A 23,858-nucleotide genomic window follows, 5' to 3' on the forward strand; every position below is an offset into this window, starting at 1 on the left:
GAGAAGGGAAAGGCTACCCATTCCAGTGTTCTGGCCTACAGAATACCATGGACTGTATTTTTTAATATCTGGGATATTAAATTAAATTAATATCCCAGATATTAAAAAATACAGTGAATAAGACCATTACCCCTTAATCTCATGACTGAATAAGACTGAGCTCTCCAATTTACTCTCAATATTATTAAAATTTCTTGCTACAGTTTTTGATGTGGCTTCAGTTGAACTAATTTATCTTACTTTGAAATTTTATCATTTCTAATGAAGATCTTCAGAAGCAAATTTGAATTTCTTCAGCTCACGTGGTAAAAGGACAAAGAGATACAATGGCTCAGTAGTTTGTAGAGACATACAAACTTCTTCGAGCCTTTTTATAATCTTGGATGTCTGTTTGATCATCATTTCAATGGTTAATGAATAGCAAGCTATTATAAATTTGGTTTATTGACAAAAATATCATTATATTCTTTTGCTGTGCACTGTCATTCTCAAAGCACTTTCTTACGTTATTCCATTTAATTTTTAAACAACTCTAAGATGTAGGCAAGATAAATATTATTATCCCAATTGACAATTAAGGCAAAAAAATCCAGAGACACTGTGTGCCCAATTGTGTTCTGTCAGTTGGTTTAACTGAGGAACTCTTACATCCCAGAATCTCCTCTTTTAATGCGGTTATGGGTTAGAATCGGCCTACATGGAGCTTTAATGAGATGTGGGCCACTGCACGTTGCTCTCTGTAGGTCATTTTGGGCAATGTTGATGAACAGCTGGAGACGGTCTAGCAAGTTCTGGTTTGCCTTTGCCCGCCTCTATTGTATGTCTTATTTTTCTTATCTTTTCAAAGAATCAAATTTTGGTTCCATTGATTTTTTTTCTATTATTTTCAATTGCATTGATTTCTGCTCTGTTTTTAAAATTATTTTCTTTATTCTGCTTGCTTTCGGTTTATTTTGTTCTTTTTCCTCTGGTTACCTAAGGTGTAAGCTTAAGTTATTGATTTTAGATTCTTCTTCCTTTTCAGTCTTGGCGTGTGTGTGTGTGTGTGTGTGTGTGTGTGTGTGAGTTGCTCAGTCATGTCTGATTCTTTGCAACCCCATGGACCACAGCCCACCAGGCTCCCCTGTCTATGGGATTCTCCAGGCAAGAACACTGGAGTGACCTGCTATTCCATTCTCCATCAGACTTGGCATATAATTCTATAAATTTCACTTCATCCCCCAAGTTCTCTGTGTGTGTTAGTGACTCAGTTGTGTCCAACTCTTTGAGAACCCATGGACTGTAGCCTATGAGGCTCCATGGAATTCTCCAGGCAAGAACACTGGAGTGGGCAGCCATTTCCTTCTCCAGGGAATCTTTTCTACCCAGGGATCAAACCCAGGTCCTCTACATTGCAGGAAGATTCTTTACCAGCTGAGCCACTCTGGTAAGCTACAATTTTATTTTTATCAAATTGAAAAATTTTGGATTTCTCTTGAGGCTTCTTGGGTTATTCAAAAATGTGTTTTTAAAATCTCTCTATATTTTTGGATTTCTCTGCTATATTTCTCTTATGGAACTCTAATTTAATTTTATTGTAGCCTGAAAACATTATTTGTATGATTTCTCTTCTTTTAGATTTATTAAGGTGTGTTTTATGGTCCAGAATATGGCCTACCATGGGGAATATTTCATGTGAGCTTGGGAAGAATGTACATTCTGCTGTTGGATGTAAAATCCTGTAAGTGATCAGTAGATCAAACTGACTGATAGCGCTGTTCAGGTCACCATACTCTTTCTGATTTTCTCCCCGTTTGATGGATCACATGTGGATAGAGGCAGGTTGCAGTCTCCAACGATAGCTATGGATTCGCCTGTGTCACCTCGCATATAAGAATTTATAAATGTCACACAGACATCTTATCAGCTTTTGCCTCATGGATTTTGATATTTTGTTATTAGGAACATATGCTTTCAGGACTGTCAATTTTTTTTTTTTTTTTTTGAAGAATTGACAACCTTATCACATATGATGTGCTTTTTATCCCTGGTAACATTCCTTGTTCTGAAGTCTGCCTTGTCTGAAGTCAAATAGTCGCTCTGGCTTTCCTTTGAATAGTGGCGGCATGTTCTGTCCACCTCCAGCTGCAGACTGAATCATGGCAAACACCCGCCAGGAGCCCTCACAGTGGCCTGGATGCTATGCTCTGGACATGTGCATCCATGTCCCCCGCTTGGCTGTGGTCATTCCTGCCCCTGCATGTCCTTTGGCCTAGAGCCTGGTCCCCACAGCTGGCTGTGCCTTCGAGGTGAGACTTCAGGGCTCCGTGATTCTGACCAAGGGTTGGGAGGCCTTGGCATTGACGGGGGCTTGCTTGAAAGATGGCGTGAACCAGCTCCCGTACTGACAAGTCTAGAATGAGGGCCTCTGGCAACTGGTGGGGTGCCCTGGTGTTTCTCATCCAAGGGCTCTCATTCTCACCCCACCCCTCACCCCACCCAGGAGCTCCTGGGATCAGGAGACATGGGCCTCCATCTGGGATGAATGTTACTGGCATTGACTTGGGCCTTTTCTGGGTTCCCCTTCACTGCCCTGACCCTCTGCACATCCCAGCTTGTTCTCTACCTGAGCTTCTACGTGGACCTGCCTTTTACTCCCCACCAGTACACAACCATGGTCACAAAGTGTGCCCTCCTTCCCTTCCTGGGGGGCTTCACAAAGAAGAAAAAAGACAAAAGTGTACTGAGTACTCCTGGGTGCTCCTCAGAGAGATTGCCTCCTCCTAGCTCTGTTATCTGCGGTCAGCTGTGGTTACACTGGATCCCTGCTGGTGCGATGGTACATGGTGGGGAAGGGGGTTTCTACCATCGTATGATTAAGTCTCCATCTTTCAGTCACCCTGTGACTTTGTAAGGTTCACAGCTATCTCCCCAGTGGAATCTCTTGCCCTCTACCCCAGGTCCTGGCTGCAGAGTTTCCAATCTATTTGCATGATGGCCTGGCACCTGCTGACTAGGTTATTACGATTATGATCTTTATTTCTCTCCCTTAGGTGAGACAGGAAGACTGCAGGAGCTGGGAGTAGGCTTGAGAATTGGGCTCTGATTGTGTCCTTTCCTCTGGAGTGTTGTTGTTCAGTTGTTAAATCATGTCTGACTCTGCGACCCCCATGGACTGCAGCATTCCAGGCTTCCCTGTCCTCAACTCTCTCCCGGAGTTTCCTCAAATTCATGTCCATTGAGGTGGTGATAATATCTAACCATCTCATCCTGAGTTGCCCTCTTCTCCTCCTGCCTTCAGTCTTTCCCAGCATCAAGGTCTTTTCTAATGAATCAGCTCTTCGCATCAAGGGGTCAGAGTATTGGAGCTTCAGCTTTGGCATCTTTCCTTCCAGTGAATATTCCTTTGGAGTGTAGGTCTTTGTTACAGAGAAGGCTCTCAGCTTATTTCCCAGTTTGATCCTGTTCTTTCCTGAATAGATCTGTGAGGGGGTCTTGGATCCTCTTGGTGAGAATTTGGTGGCTTTTGGGTCCCTCTCAGACTGTGGTCCCCATGAGTTTCTCACACTCATATTAGTCCACAGCTGTATCCAGCAATTCGTCCAGCTGACGAGGTGTCCCTGTTAGTTCTCTGCCACAGCACTCTGTGTGAGGAGATGCTGCTTGCTGTAGGTCTCTGGATGTGTCTCTCTTGGCAGATTTTGGGGCGGAGGTTTGCCTTGGAACCTCAGTTTTCTGATAGGTTCAAGAAAAAAGAGATTTTAGTTTGTTCAGCTTTTTCTTATTGTCGTCATGGCCATTGCCAAGTGCTTTCTATGTTGGCATTAAAGCCAAAGTCCTTACCTGAGTGCTTTTAATACGTATGTTTCCTGCTATCTTGGTTTCTGACCTGTTTTTCCATCCTGATCTTGTGATGCTTCAGTAGGGTGGTCCACACTTCTGACTTTCTCTGTTCCATACTGATTTCTGGCTTCCTTTCATAAGCTACAGATCTAGCTGACAAAAATTTTTATGGCATATTAAAATTGAACACAAATAAAACATAGAATATAATCGGAAGGTTCGTGTGGATCATATGGTCATACTCAGTTTCCCTGACTATTCACATCAACATCAGGCCTCCTAAATTTTTAGTCCAAAAAGAATCAAAAGGGGAGGGAGATTCAAGAGGGAGGGGATGCATGTATACCTATTGCTGATTCATGTTGATGTATGGCAGAAACCAACACAATATTGTTAAGCAATTATCCTCCAATTAAAGATAAATTAAAAAGAAACAAAAGGTAGTAAAGAGACAGTCTATCTCAAGTCACAAAAAGACAGTAACATGTCAAGTCTACCAGGCAGCAAAAACTAGGTCAGAGGCCCTGTCAGTAACACCTACCCAGAGAACACAGCCTGTCTGAGGCACCAGACTTAATGATTTTTTTTTTTTTTTGGATTCTACTAAAATGAATGAAATGTGAGTCAGGAAAGTGTTTCCCTGGTTACATGTATTAAGTATTAATTTATTTTAAAGATTAGTTGCACAAAAGGTAAACGAGAGTCAGAAGAATGCCTGGCTAAGAAAAAAGAAGGCAGTCACAGCGTGATCGGGGTGTATCTATGAACATTAGGTGTTCATGCAAGAAACACACAATGGAAGGCAAGGCAAACAAAACAGAATGGCAACCTGAGAAAGTCCATACATCTGGAGTTACACAGTCCTAGTTAGTTATATGCTTTTATAAATGGGTGAGAGAGTCACTTTAACATGAACAATAGACCCATCACAGTTGCCTTATAGCTTCTTCACTCCATAGGGCCATAAACCAAAACACTGCAAAGATTTTTCTCAATAGATTACTGAACAATTTCTTCTAAAACGTTACCCTCTTTCTCTTTACATGTTAATGGAGTGGTATTGAAGTTGAACATTTCTATTAGACTGAAAAACAGACAACCCACTACTGCCCAAGTCCTGTTACCATCACTTCCTGATCAGAGAACAACATTAATAATGACCACCAGTGGTTACTGTAAGAATCACATGTCATTTAAGCTTTAGGAAGAGATGGTGTCTAGACAGGAAATAAAAAGACAAAGATGATGTCTTTTACTCAAGAGTCATCAGCAATGACCTAAATTATTTGAGAGCTCACAGTGTTCTGACTCATTCAAAATAATGCTCCCACCTCTACCCATCAGCCCAACTTAAACACTCAGTTAAATATAGCATATAAATATTATTGCTTAAAATATCACACATCATAATATAAAGTCTCTTTGGGGCTACAGTGCCTCTTGGATAAATATACATCTTACGTCTATATTGAAGAGCTGGGAAGGACAAATGTAGCACAAAGGATGGAATTTCTACATTTTGTTCATGTATGTAGTGAACAGTTTGTACTATAGGCAATGTTGATTTTACCTGAGATATCAAATATCACCCCGTCTAAGTTGTGCACAGTGTTAAAAGTAGCAGTGGACAAGCTTTCCTGTGTCATACCTAGTCCTACCATTTACTATTTCTAAATTTACGATGGTTTATTTTAGTTACATTCCTTAGAACTCTCAGTGGTCCATGCAATTTAAAATTTAGCATGTCGTTCCCTGTCAGCATTCAGGAAGAGGGACCAATGGTGAGGAAGGGGGTGGGGGTGGGCAGCTGAGCAGAACATTTCCAATAGCTCCTTTGTGGCATTGTTACTTTAGATTATATCCTGACAGTGAGGTGGCTGTAGTTAGAGTGAGCGAAATGGATTATTTCTGGCTAATGGACCTAATAGGCTTCCCTGATGGCTCAGAAGTAAAGAATTCACCTGGAATACAGGAGACGCAGGAGACGTGGGTTCAATCCTTGCGCTGGAAAGATCTCCTGGAGGAAGACTTGGCAACCCACTCCAGGATTCTTGCTGGGAAAATCCCATGGATGGAAGATCCTGGCAGGCTACAGTCCATGGGATCGCAGAGTCAGACGTGACTGAAGCAACTGAGCCCAATGGCCCTAATATTTATCATTTTGGATATCAAACTCTACTTACGTCTCTGAAATAAAAATGTATTTGTTAAAAAACTATAAACTTCAAAAATAGCAAGGTACTTAAAACATTTTTTTAATGAATATTGAAACAAGGAAGGATCAAGGGACATTAGCTGAACAGCGCTAAACTGAATATACCTGCTTCATGACTTGAAATGCATCCATTTCCTTAAATAATGAGTTCCTTAAAGGAGGATCCAAGTCTTATTCTCTTTTGAATACCCAGCTCTTAGAAGATTCAGTTAATGTTTCTTAAAATTAAATTTTGAGATAGTAGGTTTTTTTTTTCTTTTAGCTACCTTATAATCAAAGTTTGCAAATATTCAGAAGAGTATTAGGTATGTAGAACAGGTCTCTGTAAAATTCACACAAACATAGAAAGTGATGGAGAGTGTGTATTTGTCTTATGTACATATTTGCGTCAGGAGGAATAGGGAATTTTAGAAAAAGTGGTTTAACAAAATTTATATGACTGAAATAGCAAGAAGTAATTTTGGAGTTATGTTAGACTATGTTGCTTAATAATTTCCTGTGATTAAAAAAAAAGGTGGGTCTAAATATTTAGAGAGAGAGGGATAGAAAAGAAGGAAGAGGAGGCGGGGGAAGAGGGAGGGAGAGGAGGGGAAAGGTGGGAAGGGAAGGAGAAGAAAAGAGGGTGGAAAAGGAGGGGGAGGAGGAGAGGGTGGGAAAGAAGGGGGAGGAGGGAGAGGGTGGGAAAGAAGGGGGAGGAGGGGGAGGGTGGGTAAGGAGGGGGAGGATGGGAAGGGAGGGGCAGGGTGGGAAAGGAGGGGGAGGAGGGGGAGGGTGGGAAAGGAAGGGGAGGAGGGGGAGGGTGGGAAAGGAGGGGGAGGAGGGGGAGAGGATGGCAAAGGAGGGGAAGGAAGGTGGAAAAGGAGGGGAAGGAGGGGGAGGGTGGGGGAGGAGGAAATGCAGAGAAACAGTTTAGAGAAAGGGATTTGGGGAGCCTGATGAGGCTGGTCCTTCTTCCTTTCCCTGTGCCCTTATTTCTAGTCATCTCAGGTTTTCTGTGGAAGCCACACGCTTTGCCATCAGAGCTCACACCTGGCACTGATGTGTATCAAGAGTATTTTCAAAGGAGGCGAGAACAAGAGCCAAGAGGTAGGGGCTGCCCTGTACTCACGTTCTGTTGGTAGCAAGTGTTCAGGAAGTACTTACCCACTGACTGGCCTTTGCGATTATACAAATCAAGCCTGACTTCCTAAAATACCTAGATATTAGGATAATTCATGTTTCCATGAATATTTAAATACTCTAGTTCTTGCTCAAACACTGATTTTAAAAATTACCATATGGATATCAAAATTAGGTATATTGGTCTAACATTTTTCTTGCATACTTGGAAATAAAGATAGCAGTTTTTCCATCTTGGGAGAATTACCAGATTTGGTTTTTGGTACATTACAAAAATAGCATAGTAATTGCTTTGGGGCTGTACCCTCTGACCTGCATTTATTCAATGTCTTATGTTGGCTCTAAACTTATACAAGCTTTTGTAATTTTCATACACTTTCCCCAGTAAACATGATCCCCATGATTTTAATAGTGACAGAAAGGGAAAGAAAACTCCATCAAGTTCACATCAGTTTGTTCTGAAAGCACATGGAAGTCATAGACAGAAGAAGCTGTTTCGTTCAGCATTTAGAAAGAAGGAGTGTTTGCACCACCATCACCCTCCTAAGCGTTTGCCAGCCTTCTACTGGCTGCACAGAATTGAAAACAATCATACATTTTTCATTGCTTTCCTCCAATTCATGACCTTGTCCAGACCTGCTTGGAGCAGGACATTTCAGCACTATGACTGACCTCGTAATTCAAGCTTCCTCTCCCATTTTGATTTCTATGATATTATGGAAGCTTCACTTTCTCTCTATAAAGCCGACTCTATAAAAGGACAAAAATATTCCTAACTAATTTGGTAATAGCGAATAAGAAATGCCCAGCTAATATTTAAAGATTAAGTTTGAGAAAGAGATTCTGCAAGTCTAAATCCAAGTCACAAAGGATTCTGTGTTGCGAGAGAGAAAGTAGTAAAGAAAGCCACTGATGTCTAGCACAGTCATGACCACACACATTTCACTTTGGATATTCAATCCTTTTCTACCACATGCTCGTTTTCAATAATTTTCTTTATTTATTAGAGAATGAGCATAGTTCTGGAGGAAAGCTGTTTTCTAGTTGTCTGACACTGTGAAAGCCACTTAAAAATTCTGGATATGGCTTCACTAGTAAATGTGTTGATTGCCAGTGTCATTTTCAACATTAATATTCTATGATTCTGTCAAACCAGAGTCAACCTAATAAAAATTATATTATACCAGAGTTAGGAAAACACTGGAAATGCATAATAAATTCTCAGTAACCTTACATTTAATAAAGGCCTTCTTTTACTTTATTTTGAAAATAGCAAGCCAGTAAGTGAAGGAATAAGTGACATTTTAAAGGTCAGCAGAATGTGATTGTCAAAATTCTGTTTAATTACATAGTTACAGCTCACCACACAATAACAAAAATTAAGGAAATCATATACTATTACAGTTCCAGCAATATCAAATACTTTGTGAGTAAAAACCATCAATTTAGATGTTCAAAATCTTGATCATGCAAAATTGTATTCTTGAACTGCTTTTTCTTTTTTACAGTGGGGTGGGGGAAATTTTAATACTGTGCAACTATAACATCTTCCTGGTAGTCATATCTTTTGTAAATTTCTTAAAATTATGAGTAAGATGTTAATAAGTTTTCTCTATTAAGAATTGAGATATAGAAACTATGAATTCAGAAAGTGGTAATTCTTGAGCTATGCATTTCATGTATTTTCAAGGGGAATAATCACACAGACAGATTTTTAAATAATTTAATTTCCTAATTTTATTATTGCCGCATTATAATAATATTTTCTGTTCTGCCAGAAATTCACATTTAGTTTCCAGGGACAGCTCTTTATTTGCGTTCCTTTTCCAAAGGTGGCCCAATGTTAAGTACAGATGTCCCCAAACTGTTATCTGGGATAAATTGTGATTCAAGATAAAGGATGTCAAATCACATATTTTCCAATAGAAGCAAATTTGCAATGGATATTTTATTTCTTAACAAGGGCCTAGTGTCCAGTTATTTACCAAAATGCTCATAAACAGTAAATGGAATCAATGACAAATGACATATGTTTACAATGTACAGTATAAAACTTCACAAAGTATATATAAATTAATTTAAAAGAGTTTTACATAAAGGAAACATATAGCACATAATTTAATATAGTTTGAAGATTCATAGGGGTGAGGAATTTACAAGATGGGATAATTCTGTGTGGACCTAAGAAAAAGATCATTGTAGTGGAACATAGAGAGTAGGTAAAAAGTCAAAACTGTGTGTGTGTGGAGAGAGTAAGAGGTTCTCTGCAGGTCCCAGGAGGTCTCCTGTCATCTTCAGTAAAGATGATACTGGCTTTCATGCATTATTTATTGTCAAGGGGTAGGCTGATTCGTTGCTATGATTTATATACTGCCTGCTATAACTAAAATAATTGTATCATAACTGTAAAGAAATTCTATTCAGGCTGTCACACAAAGTGGGAGCTCCATTTTGCTCCACTCTGCCCACTGATACAGCCATATATATTTTTGATAAAAGAAAGCATTGTTCCTTGAATTATACAATATATATGTAAATCTAAATTTTATTAATCAAATTATTTATCAACCTATATCAATCATACTAATTTCTAATTCATATTTAATATTAAGATACCCCTGTCATTTTCACTTTTCCTGACTTTTCAGCTTCTGTCAAATAGTTAACGATATTGAAACACCATAAAAACCCTCTCATAATTTTTTTGAGAGAAATCCTACAGTGACTTTAAAAAAAACAAGTTTTCTTTTTCTCCTGATTTAGGTTTTAAATGTCAGATTCCTGAAAATAAGCAACTCTTATCTTATGTGGATCATTTGAGTGTTAAGATAGTAATTAAGTTCCAGCATGAACACAACTACAGAGATAGCATGGAGACCTTGTGCCATTTGACTCACAATTCTGTGTCTACAAAAAGGGTTGAATTTATGTTCCTTAAAACCATCCTAAAATCAGAGCATGGACTGAAAAAGCTAACTGTGTCAGCTACTAAACCTACCAAAATAACTATTAGAAAATTTAAATCCAGTCATTTTTCTTCAAACCACAATAGCAGGCAGAGAAAACAAAGCAAAATAAAAACTTACTAGGTAGAATTAGTAGAATAAAGTTGGTGTATTTTGATTACAAATGTATTTTTCCTCTCCTTTAAGTGTATACAAGATGTTAAAATCTTCAACAAGAGAAAAGTGTATGAAAATCACAAGTAAAATGTGTTTTTCATATTATGTAATAATTTAACTTATTTACTTATCTAAAGTTAATTTAAATAATTGCCTACTGAAGTGTGTAAGAAAAAGCTTGATATGTAAGGTATTTTAATGTAAAAAAATGCCATTCCCCAAATTTCAGTTGAAAATGGAAGCTTTTTGAGTTCCCAGGAAAAAAATGTAGCCTGGATATTATTATCTAACAAAGATGTGACAAAGTGCTACAGAGTGATAAAGATGCCCAAAACAATAATCATAAATATATATGATGAACTAGTAGGAATACAAAACATAGACATCTACTTAATTTTTTTTTGTTTAACTATCACATTAGGATAAGTAAATCTGGATTTCCAACAAAGAACTCAGTGATAATATAAAAGTAATAAAACTTATCCTAATCACTCATGACCTACAACCAGTCTAATGAATTGCCTCATCAAGCCTTTCTATTGAACTAGTGGTGATGGGTTCAGGAAGAGTTAGAAACATCTGAAAAACAGGGAGAGACACTTACACGTGCAAGGGCCTATTTACTTAGAGGCCACGCAGCATTTCTCAGCTCCCACCATGTCTAACTGGGAGACGCCATGGAGCCAAGGAAGCATTCCTGGATTAGAAGCCTGGAACGAGGCAGAACTGTTCCTGACCATTTCTTTGCCTTTACATGAATTACAATACCAACAGGTTTGGGTTTTCTCCTGAGCAGAGCATAAAGTGGAAATGTTCTTCTACGTGATTGCTTTCAGAGCTGGCTAGCATTCCATCTATCTAGAAAGGACATCTAACATCTAACGATACTTCCCCAAGAAGTATCCTGTGTCTCCACTAAGTTGTAATAGTTGTAGAAATGTACAACAAAGATCCACATTCTCAGGTAAGAAAGGGAGGATTTGTGGTCATTTCAGAGAGCAAAAGTGGGTGACTCTTTCCAATACACTATAGGGAACACACACGTGAGGCTACTGACCTTTTAATTAGCCCCCAGGCAGTGTCGTGGCTAATACACCTTCGTGTTGAAACTCAAATGAGGTTGACAGTACAGAGATGATCCTTGTGTTACTGAAGAGACGTTTAACCATGGGTGTTTTGTGATACACATTCTTTTGTGTGCAATAATTTTCACTAAACCAAAGGAAGCACACTTGATACGTGTTGTCTTTCTGTGGTAACTTCAAAACCTGATAAACCGAAGTCTTCTTTCAATTGCATACTTAGTGTGAGGTGACACTAGTAAAGGCCACATCTGTGACACAGAACTGAGGTCAGAATGTGAAGACAGAAGTCCTGGGGTCATGCTGGACACTTCCTTGCAGTCTTTGTCATTTTGTCTGAACTGTGGCTCTCCTGACTCGTCCCGCCATCTTGTTCTGCCCGCCTCTAGCCGACACTGCACTCCACACATTACATGGGCTAGAAGTGCATTCATGTGGCATATCACCTACTGTAATTATTAACACAGGTCCAGGGGCACATTTTTATCTATTTTGAGGAGGCCAAGGTCAGGGGATTGTAAAGTATATTAATGATTGGTAAAGTAATTTAAAATTGCAAGGTATTCAAAGTCATGTTCGATTTGGAGAAAATGTCTAATTTTCACTTTGAGCAGTTTTCAGTATATTTGCTATAAGACACAAAGTGTTAGAGGCCTAAGTTCAGCCCCACTGAATGTAGACTGCACATATATTGCGCTGTGTTTAAAAATAAAATCTGGACTATAATTTTGTTTACAAGAATATAATTTTCTCAGCTTCTTTTCACTGTAGCATTAGTGATCCATTTTAGTAAATGGCTAAAATAATCTAGGGAGGAAGGTACTCATGCTTTTTACTGATTTTCTGAGATTCTGGCCAAAGAATGAGGGGCAGACATCAATTTTTATGTTTTTAATATCTACTCTAAAGATACCACATGCAATAAATTGGATTTGTAAAAACTACTAACAGTGTAAAGTTATTTATCCATCCACTGCTTCTATGCTGGACAAAAAGAATACGTGGTTAATCATTTTATAGGTGATAAATTATTTTCAAAACATAACTGCCCAGTGAAGACAGAGGAAAACTGTACAAGATACAAGGACTAGCACTTTTTCACTACTTGGTGAAAAAGGTGAGGTTTACTTTTAATAAATACATTTCACTTTATTTCACATGCTCTATCAAACAGCATCTTCCCTAACATATAAGTAAATAGGTATTTCTTATTTCATTAAGTTCAAATGGCGGTAGTGGCCAAAACCTACTCGTTCATAAGTATTTATTGCATAAACAATTTAGTTCTGAGTGCCTAGTATCATTTGATGAATAAGTGAAAGGAATGTTTTCTTTTCACTCCCACCAGGATAGAAAACCATCGGGTCACAGTTATTTTGTACTTTTCTGAATAAATATAACCTCATGGCTTGGTCGTGTGTACAGCAATTAATATTATCAGAAGAAAAAACAGGGACATAAAAAAATAAATCCCTTCAGATAATCTTTCCATGAAGTATGTGTGTCTTCCAGGCTTTCTCTGAGCTCAGAAGAGCCTTTGTGACTTGTGTTGGGTTCCTTGACCATGGGTTTCTTCCAACCCAATGTGGGACTTCTGACCACCTTCACCCACCTGTCTACAACTGGATGGAAAGCCATCTGAGTTTCAGAAGGAGTCAAAAGATGTTTTTGGTTCGTAACTGTCACTACCTCACGATGAAAAAGTCACATGTATATTAAAGAAGAAGATAGTTTCTGAAGGCAGAGAAATGCAAAATGTAGAGGCATCTTCAGTCAAAAACCTACAACCTCGAGTGAGCTGGATACACGCCTATGACCCCTCTTCTGACTGCTATGGTTCTGGCTTTACAAAGTTCCAGCAGACTGGTTCAGTAACTTTTCATCTTTGGTTTGTGTAGAACATTTATCTGCTTGTCATGTTGATTACAATGTGCATTGCCTTATGCCAAGTATATTAGGTTAATATAAATTGTTCTATCTGTTCATTTAACAGTTTTGACTTAGCTACAATTTTAAGTATAGCTAGAGGAGTAGGCTAGAATAAGTCTCCAAAAATTTACCATGAAATCTTTTATAGCATTATTCTCGTGATGAGATTGAGTTAACGACACAGGAAGGAAATTTCTCTCTCACTGACTCTTTATGACATGATTCTCTGAATGAACTGGCCCAAGGTTATGCCTGATCTTTGGGACTCCCCTGTTACACTCACTGGTAATGATCACAAGCAAATGGTGTTCTGGAAACTACTTCATGCAGGTATCATGTCTCCCGCCAAACAGACACAAGGGCAGACTCGTCTAATCAGCAGAATCTCCCCCTCCCGCCCGCCTCCCCAGACCTGCTTTCTGTACTGCTGGCACATTAATAAAGCTGAGACGTAAACCAGGACCTCTGAGGGTCTCCCCTAAGTCCCTTGTAGAAACTTGGGGTCTCTAGGCAACAGCTCGACCGAGTGAGCCGCAGGAGGCTTGCTGTGAACGCGGCACCACTAGGAGCTGGGCTCAAATGGTCTCAGCCAGGAGTCGTTCTGATGTGTTTCTTTAATGGCATTTCCAATGCAAATGCCACGTGCTCAAGTAATTAGGAGGTGTTCAACCCTGGAAGCTGGGACTTCAGGGAAGGCTGTATGAACATCAGCAACCAGTCTTCTGCTCTTCTGCTGTGTCAGCAAAAGTCACAGCGCAGAGCGTTTGAGTAATTTTCTTTTTACCCCTGAAAGCTTAGGATAATTATTTTTCACAGCCACATTAACTCTTATGATTAGCATCTTGATGGCATTTTCAAACTCATCTGAGAGATGTGGAGAGCCTAGGTAGTGGCTATAAGTGTGAAATTTATCAAGGAGGGACTGGATACTGCTTTTATCTAGTAGTAACTGTCTATAATGAACTGTCAATCTGCATTCAAGCTATGGCCATGGATGAAAAAGTCTTATCACAGGTCAGCAAATCAGGTACCCTTTCAATAGACTAACTCTGAAAGCTTAAACAATTTTGATATTGAAAAAAACATCAGGTTTTCATCTTACAAGACTAGGATCATGGTTCTTTAAATCCACCTTGGAATGTTGGGAGCTGACCATCTTAGGCATGTGGCATCAGACAATTCAGGCAGAATGATTTTTATTTTTACTTAAGTAAACTCCAAACTAGAAAAAAATATCTATGTTGACTTGAATTAGCCAAACTTCCCCAGTTCATGTGGGAATCACCACTTCCTTTTAAACCTTATAGGTCTGTCATTAGTCTCAGGGATGAAAAAACTTTTTGTTGTTGTTGGATACATTTTCTCTTATAATCCCAGCCAACCCATATCCAGTCAAATGAGAGTAAAACCCAGCCAATTCTGGTTATGTAGTAATTACAAGCCCCTGATGGCTCTCTGAGAATAGCATCTCTGACACTTAAGAATGATACCTACCATCCTTTCCATGCTCTTCTTCTTTTGACTGCAAAATGTCTGAGTTCTTTTAAAGTGTATTTTTATCCCTTAATCAGATTGTCATTTAGAGTCCTTCATTTCCTCCAGGTTAAATGGAAGCTGATTGGGGATCACACCCTATCTTCCCATGTAGCTCAGAGGGGGCCCAAGGGAGAAACATCATCAACAACAAGGGGTACTTAAACGGAAAGACAGGGCCGTGACGTGATGTGCAGGACAGCCAGACCGGTCCCTTCGCTTCCAGAGTAGTTTCCCGTTCTCACATTGTCGCCTCCGTTTGTCATAGGAGCAGACGTGAATACATAAATACTTTGCTAATAAGAAGCCTTTTTTTTTTTTTACAGGACTATTTTAAAAATAGTTATTCAACATAACAATCTTAATTTTAATGCACCAAATTACAGTTTTCAACAATTTAAGTGAGCATATCCTGTCACTCTCGGCACACATGGATATATACGTGTTAGATATAGATGGATACAGCAATATCCATATCTGTATTTGTCTACAGACACACACGCACACACACAGCACACACACAGAATAGAGCTACAAGGCCCTGGGTAATAGTGTTCTAAATTTCGTGTTCCCTTAATTGTCACTGGGCTTACTTATATGGAGAGTTGTGGTACCATTTGTAGAGCTTACTGAATTTGTCCCTGTTGAAACTCTCCGAGCCACACAGCTTGTGGCAGGTCACCTTTCTGCCCAAAGACAGACCTCTCATCAGATGGGGGGACTGAGCCCAGAGTAATAATGCCAGGGGTAATGCCCTCACCCAGGTCCAGTGCAGTCCAGCTTGGCAACTTCTCACCCTGCCCAGGTTCCTGCTGCTGTCAGACCCAAAGAATTTTATTTAAATGACTGTTCAGACGATTTGGATTCTATTTTTGTAAAACACCGACCCCCCCCCCCACCCCCACCCCAAGAAACTCAATAAATAAAGGACTTAGCCACAGAATCAAGGAAGCAGAACTCCAGTTTTGAACCTTCTACCGGGACTGGGGCCAGACCCGACCCAGGTCAATGTTCCCTGCGGTTGGTCCTCCGGGAGGCAGAGGGCGCGCGCCCCGCAGGCAGGCAGGCGGTCCGGACAGACGGTCTCTCTGGTCTCAGCCTCGCCCTGGGTGTCACTGGATGAGGCTGGAGCTGTAGCTGAAGCCGTAGCTGCTGGAGCGCGACAGGGCCGGTTGCGTCTCCTCGCTCTGCTCCGAGGCGTAGCTGGGGAAGGTCTGCGCACGTGACATCTTTGAGGGCCCGAACCCGTGACCTGGAGGGGCACAGAAGGAGAGCTGTACCGGAGGGCTGGCTCGGTACTGGGGGGCTGGCTCGGCACCAGGGGCTGGCTCCGAGGGGCAGCGAGTGCCCAGCGGCTGGTTCCTGGCGGGTGGCTAGGATGTGGTCTTAAGGGCCCAGTTTTGGACCCGGGTGCTATCAGAAATTCTGGATGCCGGAGAGCTAGGGAGAACTTTCCAGGGATCTCAGACTTCTACTGTCCTTCAATCTTGGAACAAAAGCACAGAATCTCCCCCCACGACCAAAAGCTGCTTTTGGTGGAGAACCTGTAAACGCTTTCTTTTCTTTGATGGTCCCTTTTCAGCATACAGGAACGAATGACACACTCCTTAAAACCTTTTTGAGCAGTCAACTTCATTTTATCCTAACCAGTGTCAGTTATCAGGAAAAAATACACAGGGGGATAGCGTTTCAGTACCCCGGGTTTGTGAGTAATGGTACCCACTTCATGATGCAGTTATTAACCCAAATGATAAACCTCCATGGTTATTCAGTTCGGTTCAGTCGCTCAGTCGTGTCCGACTCTTTGCGACCCCATGAATCTAGAGTGGTCTAAAAGCTAACTCTTGCAGAAAATTTATTAAAAAAAAATTATAACTACGATTGTATAGCACAGATGTACCCCTGCAGTGAGAACTTTGTTTAATGCAAAATCCAAAGGTAATTACTGGAAAACTAGTGGAATGCTAACATCAGGAGAAAGGATGCGTTCTCGGGCCTCTCGTGGACTTCCCAGGTGTGTGTTCTAAATGAGTTAGGATTGTTCTTCCCACGTGAGGATGAGTATCTGATGGATGAGCTCAGTGTGCAGAGAAGATGGAATAGAGGTGGTGTGCTGTGCTCTCGGAGCTTCTGCGTCACACAAAGCAAGAAACGTGCTGAGTCTGGTTTATACGTTTTCTGGTCTCTGTGGCGAGAAACCCAGGGAAGACGGTCTGTTAACACAGAAAGAGCAAAATCTGCTCACTCCCAGGTGGGGCTGTCCTTTGCAAGCTTCCGTGCTTAAAGCCAGTCTCATCATCGTCGGGTGTGTCTGACGACTCAGAACCCTATCCTTGTTGAGATCTGGGGAGGAAATGCGGGTGCATCGGGTAATAATAAAAAGCTAATTAAAGTTGCAGAATCTCCTAACATTAAGAAAAATCGTGAGAGTGGAGCCTTCCGTTCTAGATAAATACCCTTTTAGGGGCACTGTTAGCCTGGTTCTCTGGGTGAGCCTCAGAGCGGGGCAGGGCGGAGAGGGCCCCACCGCCCCTGCCAGCCTGCGCGTCTCCCGGCGTCCAGATCTTCCCACTCCCTCCCCTGCCTCTCCGGGTCCAGAAACCCCGTCTCCTCTCTCTGCTCCTTCAGGCCCGAGGGTGGCGGGGTGCCTTGCTCCTGCCTGTCGCTCACACGTCCTCATCGGCTCAGTACCTGGATCCACAGCTCATTTGTGGGTCCCGTCGTTACATTCCCATAAAACCTCAGCTGAGCGTGTCTTCTCTTTCCTGTCGGACCGTGAAGATGCCGTGAGGAAAGGGAAGCCGGGTGTAGGGGGTAAGATGGAGCCACCAGAGGCGAGGTCAGGAGTAGGGGCTAGGGAGCTGGCCCCGCGTGACCAGCTGTAACTGCTTTTGAGAGACTACTGGTGTCTGGGTATGTCGGTTCCTTCTCTGCACGGTCTGTATGACAGCAGTGGTATAATATGGCTTTTTGAGTCTGAAATCAGTGTGTATCAATTAAATTCATACATGTTAAATGCATCGTCCCCGGTGGCTCAGTGGTAAAGAGTCTGCCTGCCACTGTAGGAGATGTAGGTTCCATCCCTGGGATGGGAAGATCCCCTGGAGAAGGAGTTGGCAGCCCACTCCAGTAGTCTTGCCTAGAGAATCCCATGGACAGAGGAGCCTGGTGGGCTACAGTCCATAGGGCCGCAGAGTCAGGCATGACTTAGCGACTAGACAATAACAAGTCTGTCATCATAGCAAGAAACAGATGCCATGAGGGCCCTCCTCCAGTAGGGCCACCATAGGGGCAGTCAGTGAAGACTTCCCTAAGGAGGTGGCCTTTTTACATGCTGCTTGTATGACAGGGTTAGGATACACTGACCTGATATTGGAAACTTCGCTTAAAATTTTACAGTTTGCTTCCTTATCTCACCATTGACTTGCTGGATGATAATTCATAGTTCTTGTAGGAGGCGAGACTGGCATTCATGAGCAAAAACCAATTGGAAGCCCTAATGTTAAGACATGTTACTGGCCTTGGTTTTACACTGTTACTTAAAAAAAATAGAAATATCTGAAAGAGAGCAGTGTGAGAGCACACCTTTAATTCACATTACCTGTGGCCTGAAGGCCAAGGTTGGAGTTGTGAAGATAGAAGCGTCTTTGCCCACGCATTCCGGGTTTTGACCCTGGAATCTTGGTGTAAAACTTCAGTCATTTAAGAAACATTTGCCAAGCAGCTACTAAAACAGTTCAAGATTCCACAGGGAAGACAAAGTAGTGGAAACCACGGTCCCTGAGTTTCTGGGGTCCACCAGCTGCTTTGGGACGCTCCTTAGACAGGGACAGGCAGCAGCAGACATCCAGGGCAGGGTGTGTGCAGCCAGTGTGGCCTGGGAGCGAGGCAGGATGCCAGCGCGGCCCACGGGCTTGGTTCCAGGGCTGTACACGTCAGTCCAGCCGTCACAGTGACCCCTGCCCCAGACTGTGCAGACCCGCCGTCCCCTCAACGGAAACATACAGCCCTGAGTTCAAATCCAGCCCTACTGTCCCTTTTGGAGCCTCATTTTCTTGCACAGACAGAACACACTTTCCTAAGGTATTTTTTTTTGGGGGGTCACGCCATGTGGCATGCACGATCTTCATTCCCCAACCAGGGATCGAACCCCAACCCTTGCCCCCTGCAGTGGAAGCACAGAGTCTTAACCACTGGATCACCGGGGAAGTCCCTTTCCTAAGGCATTTTGAGGGTTAAACAAAACAACATGGGCTTCCCAGGTGGCACAATGGGAAAAGAATCTGTCTGCAATGCAGGAGACCCGGGTTAGATCCCTGGGTCGGGACGATCCCCTGGAGGAGGAAATGGCAACCCACTCCAGTATTCCTGCCTGGAAAATGCCATGGACAGAGGAGCCTGGCAGGGGTCCTGCGATCACAAACAGTTGGACATGACTGAATACACACATATACTTTCAAACAAAACAACATACAGGAAGACACCTGGGGTGGTAGGTGCCTAATAGTTTCCCCCCTTCTTTCTATGCTGAGTGTATCCACACTTCTGTTTGACTTCCTATTCAGTGTCTATACTTTCTCCATCATCGCAGTGTGCTGTCCTTATTATGACAGGCTTTGAATATTCTCATTCAGTCATCTTGAAGATTTCTTCATCTCCTCTACAGTTTCTAGTCTAATTGGAAATGAAATGGTGAATTTTTCTTACCTCAATCATGTCTTTACAGACAGTTGATAACTGATGTTATTTAATACTTATCACAAAAATAATATACCTCAATCCGAGCTGAACTTATGCTTAATAAATGCTGTTTGATTTTGGCAACAATGAGTATGAGAAGAAAAGAGAGAAATAATTAATCATTTTCTCAACATTCATTTGAATTCTGCCCCTAGACACTGTTGATGAAAACAAAACAAAAAACAGAAATCAACTTTGTGGCTTAAATTAAAAACTTGCTGGAATAGACCTGTTCACTCCACTCAACAGAGACTCTATTTCAGTTCTTCCTAAACTTCCCCTCCGGTGCCTTGTGCTCAGTCGTGTCTGACTCTGTGCGACCCCAAGGACTGTAGCCTACTAGCCTCCAGGCAAAAACACTGGAGTGGGTTGCCGTGCCCTCCTCCAGGGGATCAGGGATTATTATTCTCTTGACTTTTTCTCTGGGAGGTATTTGTACTTGCTACCGAAATTCTTTAAGATTACATAAAATGATTAAATATAACGTGTAATTTTTCATCTTCAATTATCAAAAAAGGAAAATTTTAAAGGTTTCATGTCACCATGTTTCTGATATAAACTGTCAATTTGCATTACACTAATTTACATTCCCACCTAGAGGGTATTAAAATACTTTTTATCCTAATGTTAGATAGATCTGGATTATTAGATTAAAAACTTTTGCCAACCTGAAGGATAAAAAATTGCATCTTGTTTAATTTCTTTTTGCTACAATTAAGTGTTTAAATTTTGTAGTCAAGTGTTTGTGGTTTCTGGTTTTGTGTCTTGAAATAAGTCTTTCTTTATCACATTATTAAAATATTTTCTTACAAGTTGTTTTTACATTTTCATAAATTTCCTCTACTATCTTCAGCTTTTTAATTCACTGTGAATCTCTCTTGGTTCATGCCCTGAGGATCCTGTGTTGTGCGATGGTTGATCGTGTTAGCTCTGACGGAAGAGGACGTGGCTTTGAGTTCTCGCTCTGTTCCTCGACTCTTCTGTCCCTCAAGTGTATAATGGCAGTTGTAATAGTTTCTGTCAATAGGATCATGTTTTAACTGTGTTAATTCATGATAGCACAGTCTCATAGTGTATTACATTCGTGTGTGTGTAACACAGGATTAACACTGAGAGCAGGGTATTCTGTGGTACACACATGCAGCCCACCAGTTCAGTCTTCACAGCCGGCTACTGAGGAGAAGCAAAGCCTTTGCAGTAACACCTGCCACTGATCCATTGTTATGAGGTTCATGAGTCTCAGTGTGAGTATTTTTCCAAAGGCTTTATGAGATTTTTTTTCAATCAAGGAACAAAGGTGTCTCATTTCTGGGAAATACTTCTGAATTATTATTATAATTTTTGTTAATTATTTCCCTCCCACCATTTTTCTCTGCTCTCTCTCCCACCTTTGTTCTTTTTCTAACCTTCTATTATTTATATGTTATAGTACTGTTCTGACAATTTCCCAGTCTTTTCCATCTTCACTCTCTTTTCTGCTGCTTTATTTTGTGGATTTGAGGTTTACTTTACCTTCCAAGCTTACTAAATTATAAAAAAGATTCTGCTGCTCTAATTTTAATTTGAAAAACCTTTCTTTTCCCTTTGTCCTTCCCTGTCTTGTTCTCTTTTCTTTAGTATACATTCATATTTTTTGTTATTCATAATGGCACTTTCACTCCCAAAACGATGGACCTTTTTGGCTTATTTCATAAGTAGATATTTAAATATTCTTTTTTTTTTTTTTTTTAGGTTCTCAGCCTTTTAATGCATTTAGCATCTGAGGGATGTAGACTTCTCTGAAGATTTTGGGAACCAAAACACCTGGATTCTAGAGGCTCGTGCCAATGGTTATCTCAGACACTCCCTCTCCCTCTGTCTCTGTCTCTGAGAAGCGGCACACGGCTGTTCATTTCCTGACGGACAGCTCCCGGGACTTGGATGTTTGTGATGGATGCCCTTTATCTTTGGAATCCCTTCCTTCCCACACTGGCAGAATCCAAATCTCTGGGCCTTCCACAACTCATCTCTTTAAAGATTAGAAAATTTTGAATGGAAAAATGCATAGTATTTAATCCTATGTAGTACCCTCCTCCAGTTATGAGAAACTGATGAGTTAGCAGCTGCATTCTCATGCTGGGGAAAAAAAAAAAATCAAACACAATATCCTTCTAATACTTTAATTTGCTTTAAAGATGGTTTAATTTGATTCATACAGAATTATGTTTTTTAATACCCATTTCATAAATTTTCTAGACCAAAAATAGTCTTCTGTTATTTTGGTTGATGTACCATTTATTTATTCCTGTTGCATACATTTTATTTCTCTTGTATTCTAATTACCTACTGGGATCTAATTTTATACAGCTGTGATATTAATTTTCTACAACAGTAAAATTTAGTTGAACTCTGTCAGCAGACTGCATTTGAGTAGCTGTGGAATTTGTAAGCAATCTGTGGCAGCTAATAAAATGGTAAATATTAACATGGGATAATCAAAGTTGAAACAGTAGAGAATATGTGAAAAAAATGTATTAATGGTGCTCAAAAAGGAATGGGACAATATTATAAAAATAAAAGTAGATATATTTAGTTTTTGAGCTATAAATTTTTCATTGCTATTTTCAAGAGTTTAGGTATAAATTTTTAATATAATGTTAATATAAATTTGTTTAGTTGCTAAGTTGTGTCCAACTCTTTTATGACCCCATGAACTGTAGCTTGCCAGGCTCCTCTGTCCATGGAATTTCCCAGGCAAGAATATTGGAGTGGGATGCCATCTTCTTCTCTCTTAATATAAATGAGTTACATATTGATACACCTTTGTTTCCATTTTGAACGTATTTATAGAAAGTTTTAGCAATCAAAGAACTATTAAGGATCATGAAGTAGGGTGTGCCCAGTTTAAGCTGAGATCTGCAGAACTAGTATCTGAAGCATTTTAACACATTTACTATCTAGTCACATTAATTGCCTGCAAAGTAATTACAAGAATACATATCAGCTGATCATCCTTAAGATGACATCTTAAGGAGAAGAAGGAGAATTTCATTTGCTGTAATTCTTCTCTAAAGATTTTAAACGAATGCATAGAAACACTTTTCCAAGAGAGTGGTGCTTTCCTATATAGTATATGAGATTTATTATGAGAGTTATAAATTAGAGATTTGATTTACGACAGAAATATTATAGAAAAAATTGAATGTCACATAAGTTTATGCAGGAGGAAGTTTGCAAAAAAAAAAAAAAAGACTAGATTGAGGGCAATAAACAAGTTGATTGAAAATTTACTGTCAGGTTTTCATAGAATGCAGTGCAGTTTTATTCTGCAGTGGATACACACTGAGCTTATGTTTAGTCTGAGGACTCTGAGATGAGTTTGAGGGTGTGTGTCCAGAAACCTGCTTAGCACTCAACACATCTGATTTCTCATCTCATCCTATGAAGAAATTTGCCTTGAACTTCTCCTTTTAGTAAGGATTAGGTTGATTTTTCAGAGCTCTGGGAAACATTCTGATAACCACAAACAAAATTATGTCTTCTTAGATTTTCTAAAAATACTTATTTGACAGCGTTGGGTCTTAGTTGCGGCCCCTTAGTTCCCTGACTAGGGATCGAACCCACAGCCCCTCTATTGGAAGGCAGATTCTTAGTCACCAGACTACCAGGGATGTCCCTGTCTTCTTAGATTTGTAAATATTTTGTTTGTCTGCATTAGACCACAGTACCCAAATAGTCATGGCTTTCAGACTCTGTATCTCCTCATTAGGAATCAGGCCCTGGTGATGCTCATGATGAAAGATAAAGCTCTAGATGGTGAGTTGTAGCAGGTGAGATGGAAGCATGGAGAGAGCACACCCTGGGGAGTTTGTTACATCTTATGAAGCCGACTGGATATTTTTTCTAAAGGATGAGGAAGACTTTTGAATGATTTAAAGATGAGCGAGTGGATCAGAGTTGCTGGCTTACTCAATGAGACTACAGAGGAGCTGTTCGTAATCCTTTCCCACCATCATGCAACTGAGAGATAAAATTTAGCCCCAGAGAAAACAATTTCTCAGAGAAGGTGTTTCGAAGGTAGAAAGAAAGAAGCCTCTGATTTTATGTACATTTCCTTCGGTTTACTTATCATTCTTCCTTATTATCTCCAGCTAATCAGCATTCCTCCAAGTCCAATAACAGAGATGAAAACTGCTGGTACCAACTTGCACAAGAATGAGGCCAAAATGGGTGGGAGTGGTGAGAAGTGAGGATGCTTATTCTTGCTGAGAAAGACCTACGAGTACCTCTCAGGATAATTATATTCACTATTTTAAG

At 40.6% G+C, this 23,858-nt stretch overlaps 1 protein-coding gene and 1 long non-coding RNA gene across 3 annotated transcripts in view; one reads left to right on the forward strand and one right to left on the reverse strand.

Moving 5' to 3' along the window:
* Nucleotides 1-8,386: 8,386 nt before the first annotated feature.
* DOK6 (docking protein 6) overlaps nt 8,387-23,858 on the reverse strand; it is a 416,940-nt gene continuing 401,468 nt past the window's right edge. Inside the window, exon 8 of the mRNA XM_002697666.6 lies at nt 8,387-16,074. Within this exon, the coding sequence (XP_002697712.1) occupies nt 15,935-16,074 (140 nt within the window). The 3' untranslated portion in view covers nt 8,387-15,934. The remainder of the gene's footprint in view (nt 16,075-23,858) is intronic.
* LOC101907606 (uncharacterized) lies at nt 15,930-22,359 on the forward strand. 2 transcript variants are annotated; one of them, XR_009492694.1, is made up of 2 exons: nt 15,930-16,034; nt 21,294-22,359. It is a non-coding gene; the product is annotated as an uncharacterized lncRNA (long non-coding RNA). The 2 variants fall into 2 exon arrangements; XR_239770.5 differs by lacking the exon at nt 15,930-16,034 and adding an exon at nt 16,049-16,117.

The sequence above is a fragment of the Bos taurus genome, chromosome 24 (genome assembly GCF_002263795.3).
Source record: "Bos taurus isolate L1 Dominette 01449 registration number 42190680 breed Hereford chromosome 24, ARS-UCD2.0, whole genome shotgun sequence".
Classification (NCBI taxonomy): domain Eukaryota; kingdom Metazoa; phylum Chordata; class Mammalia; order Artiodactyla; family Bovidae; genus Bos; species Bos taurus.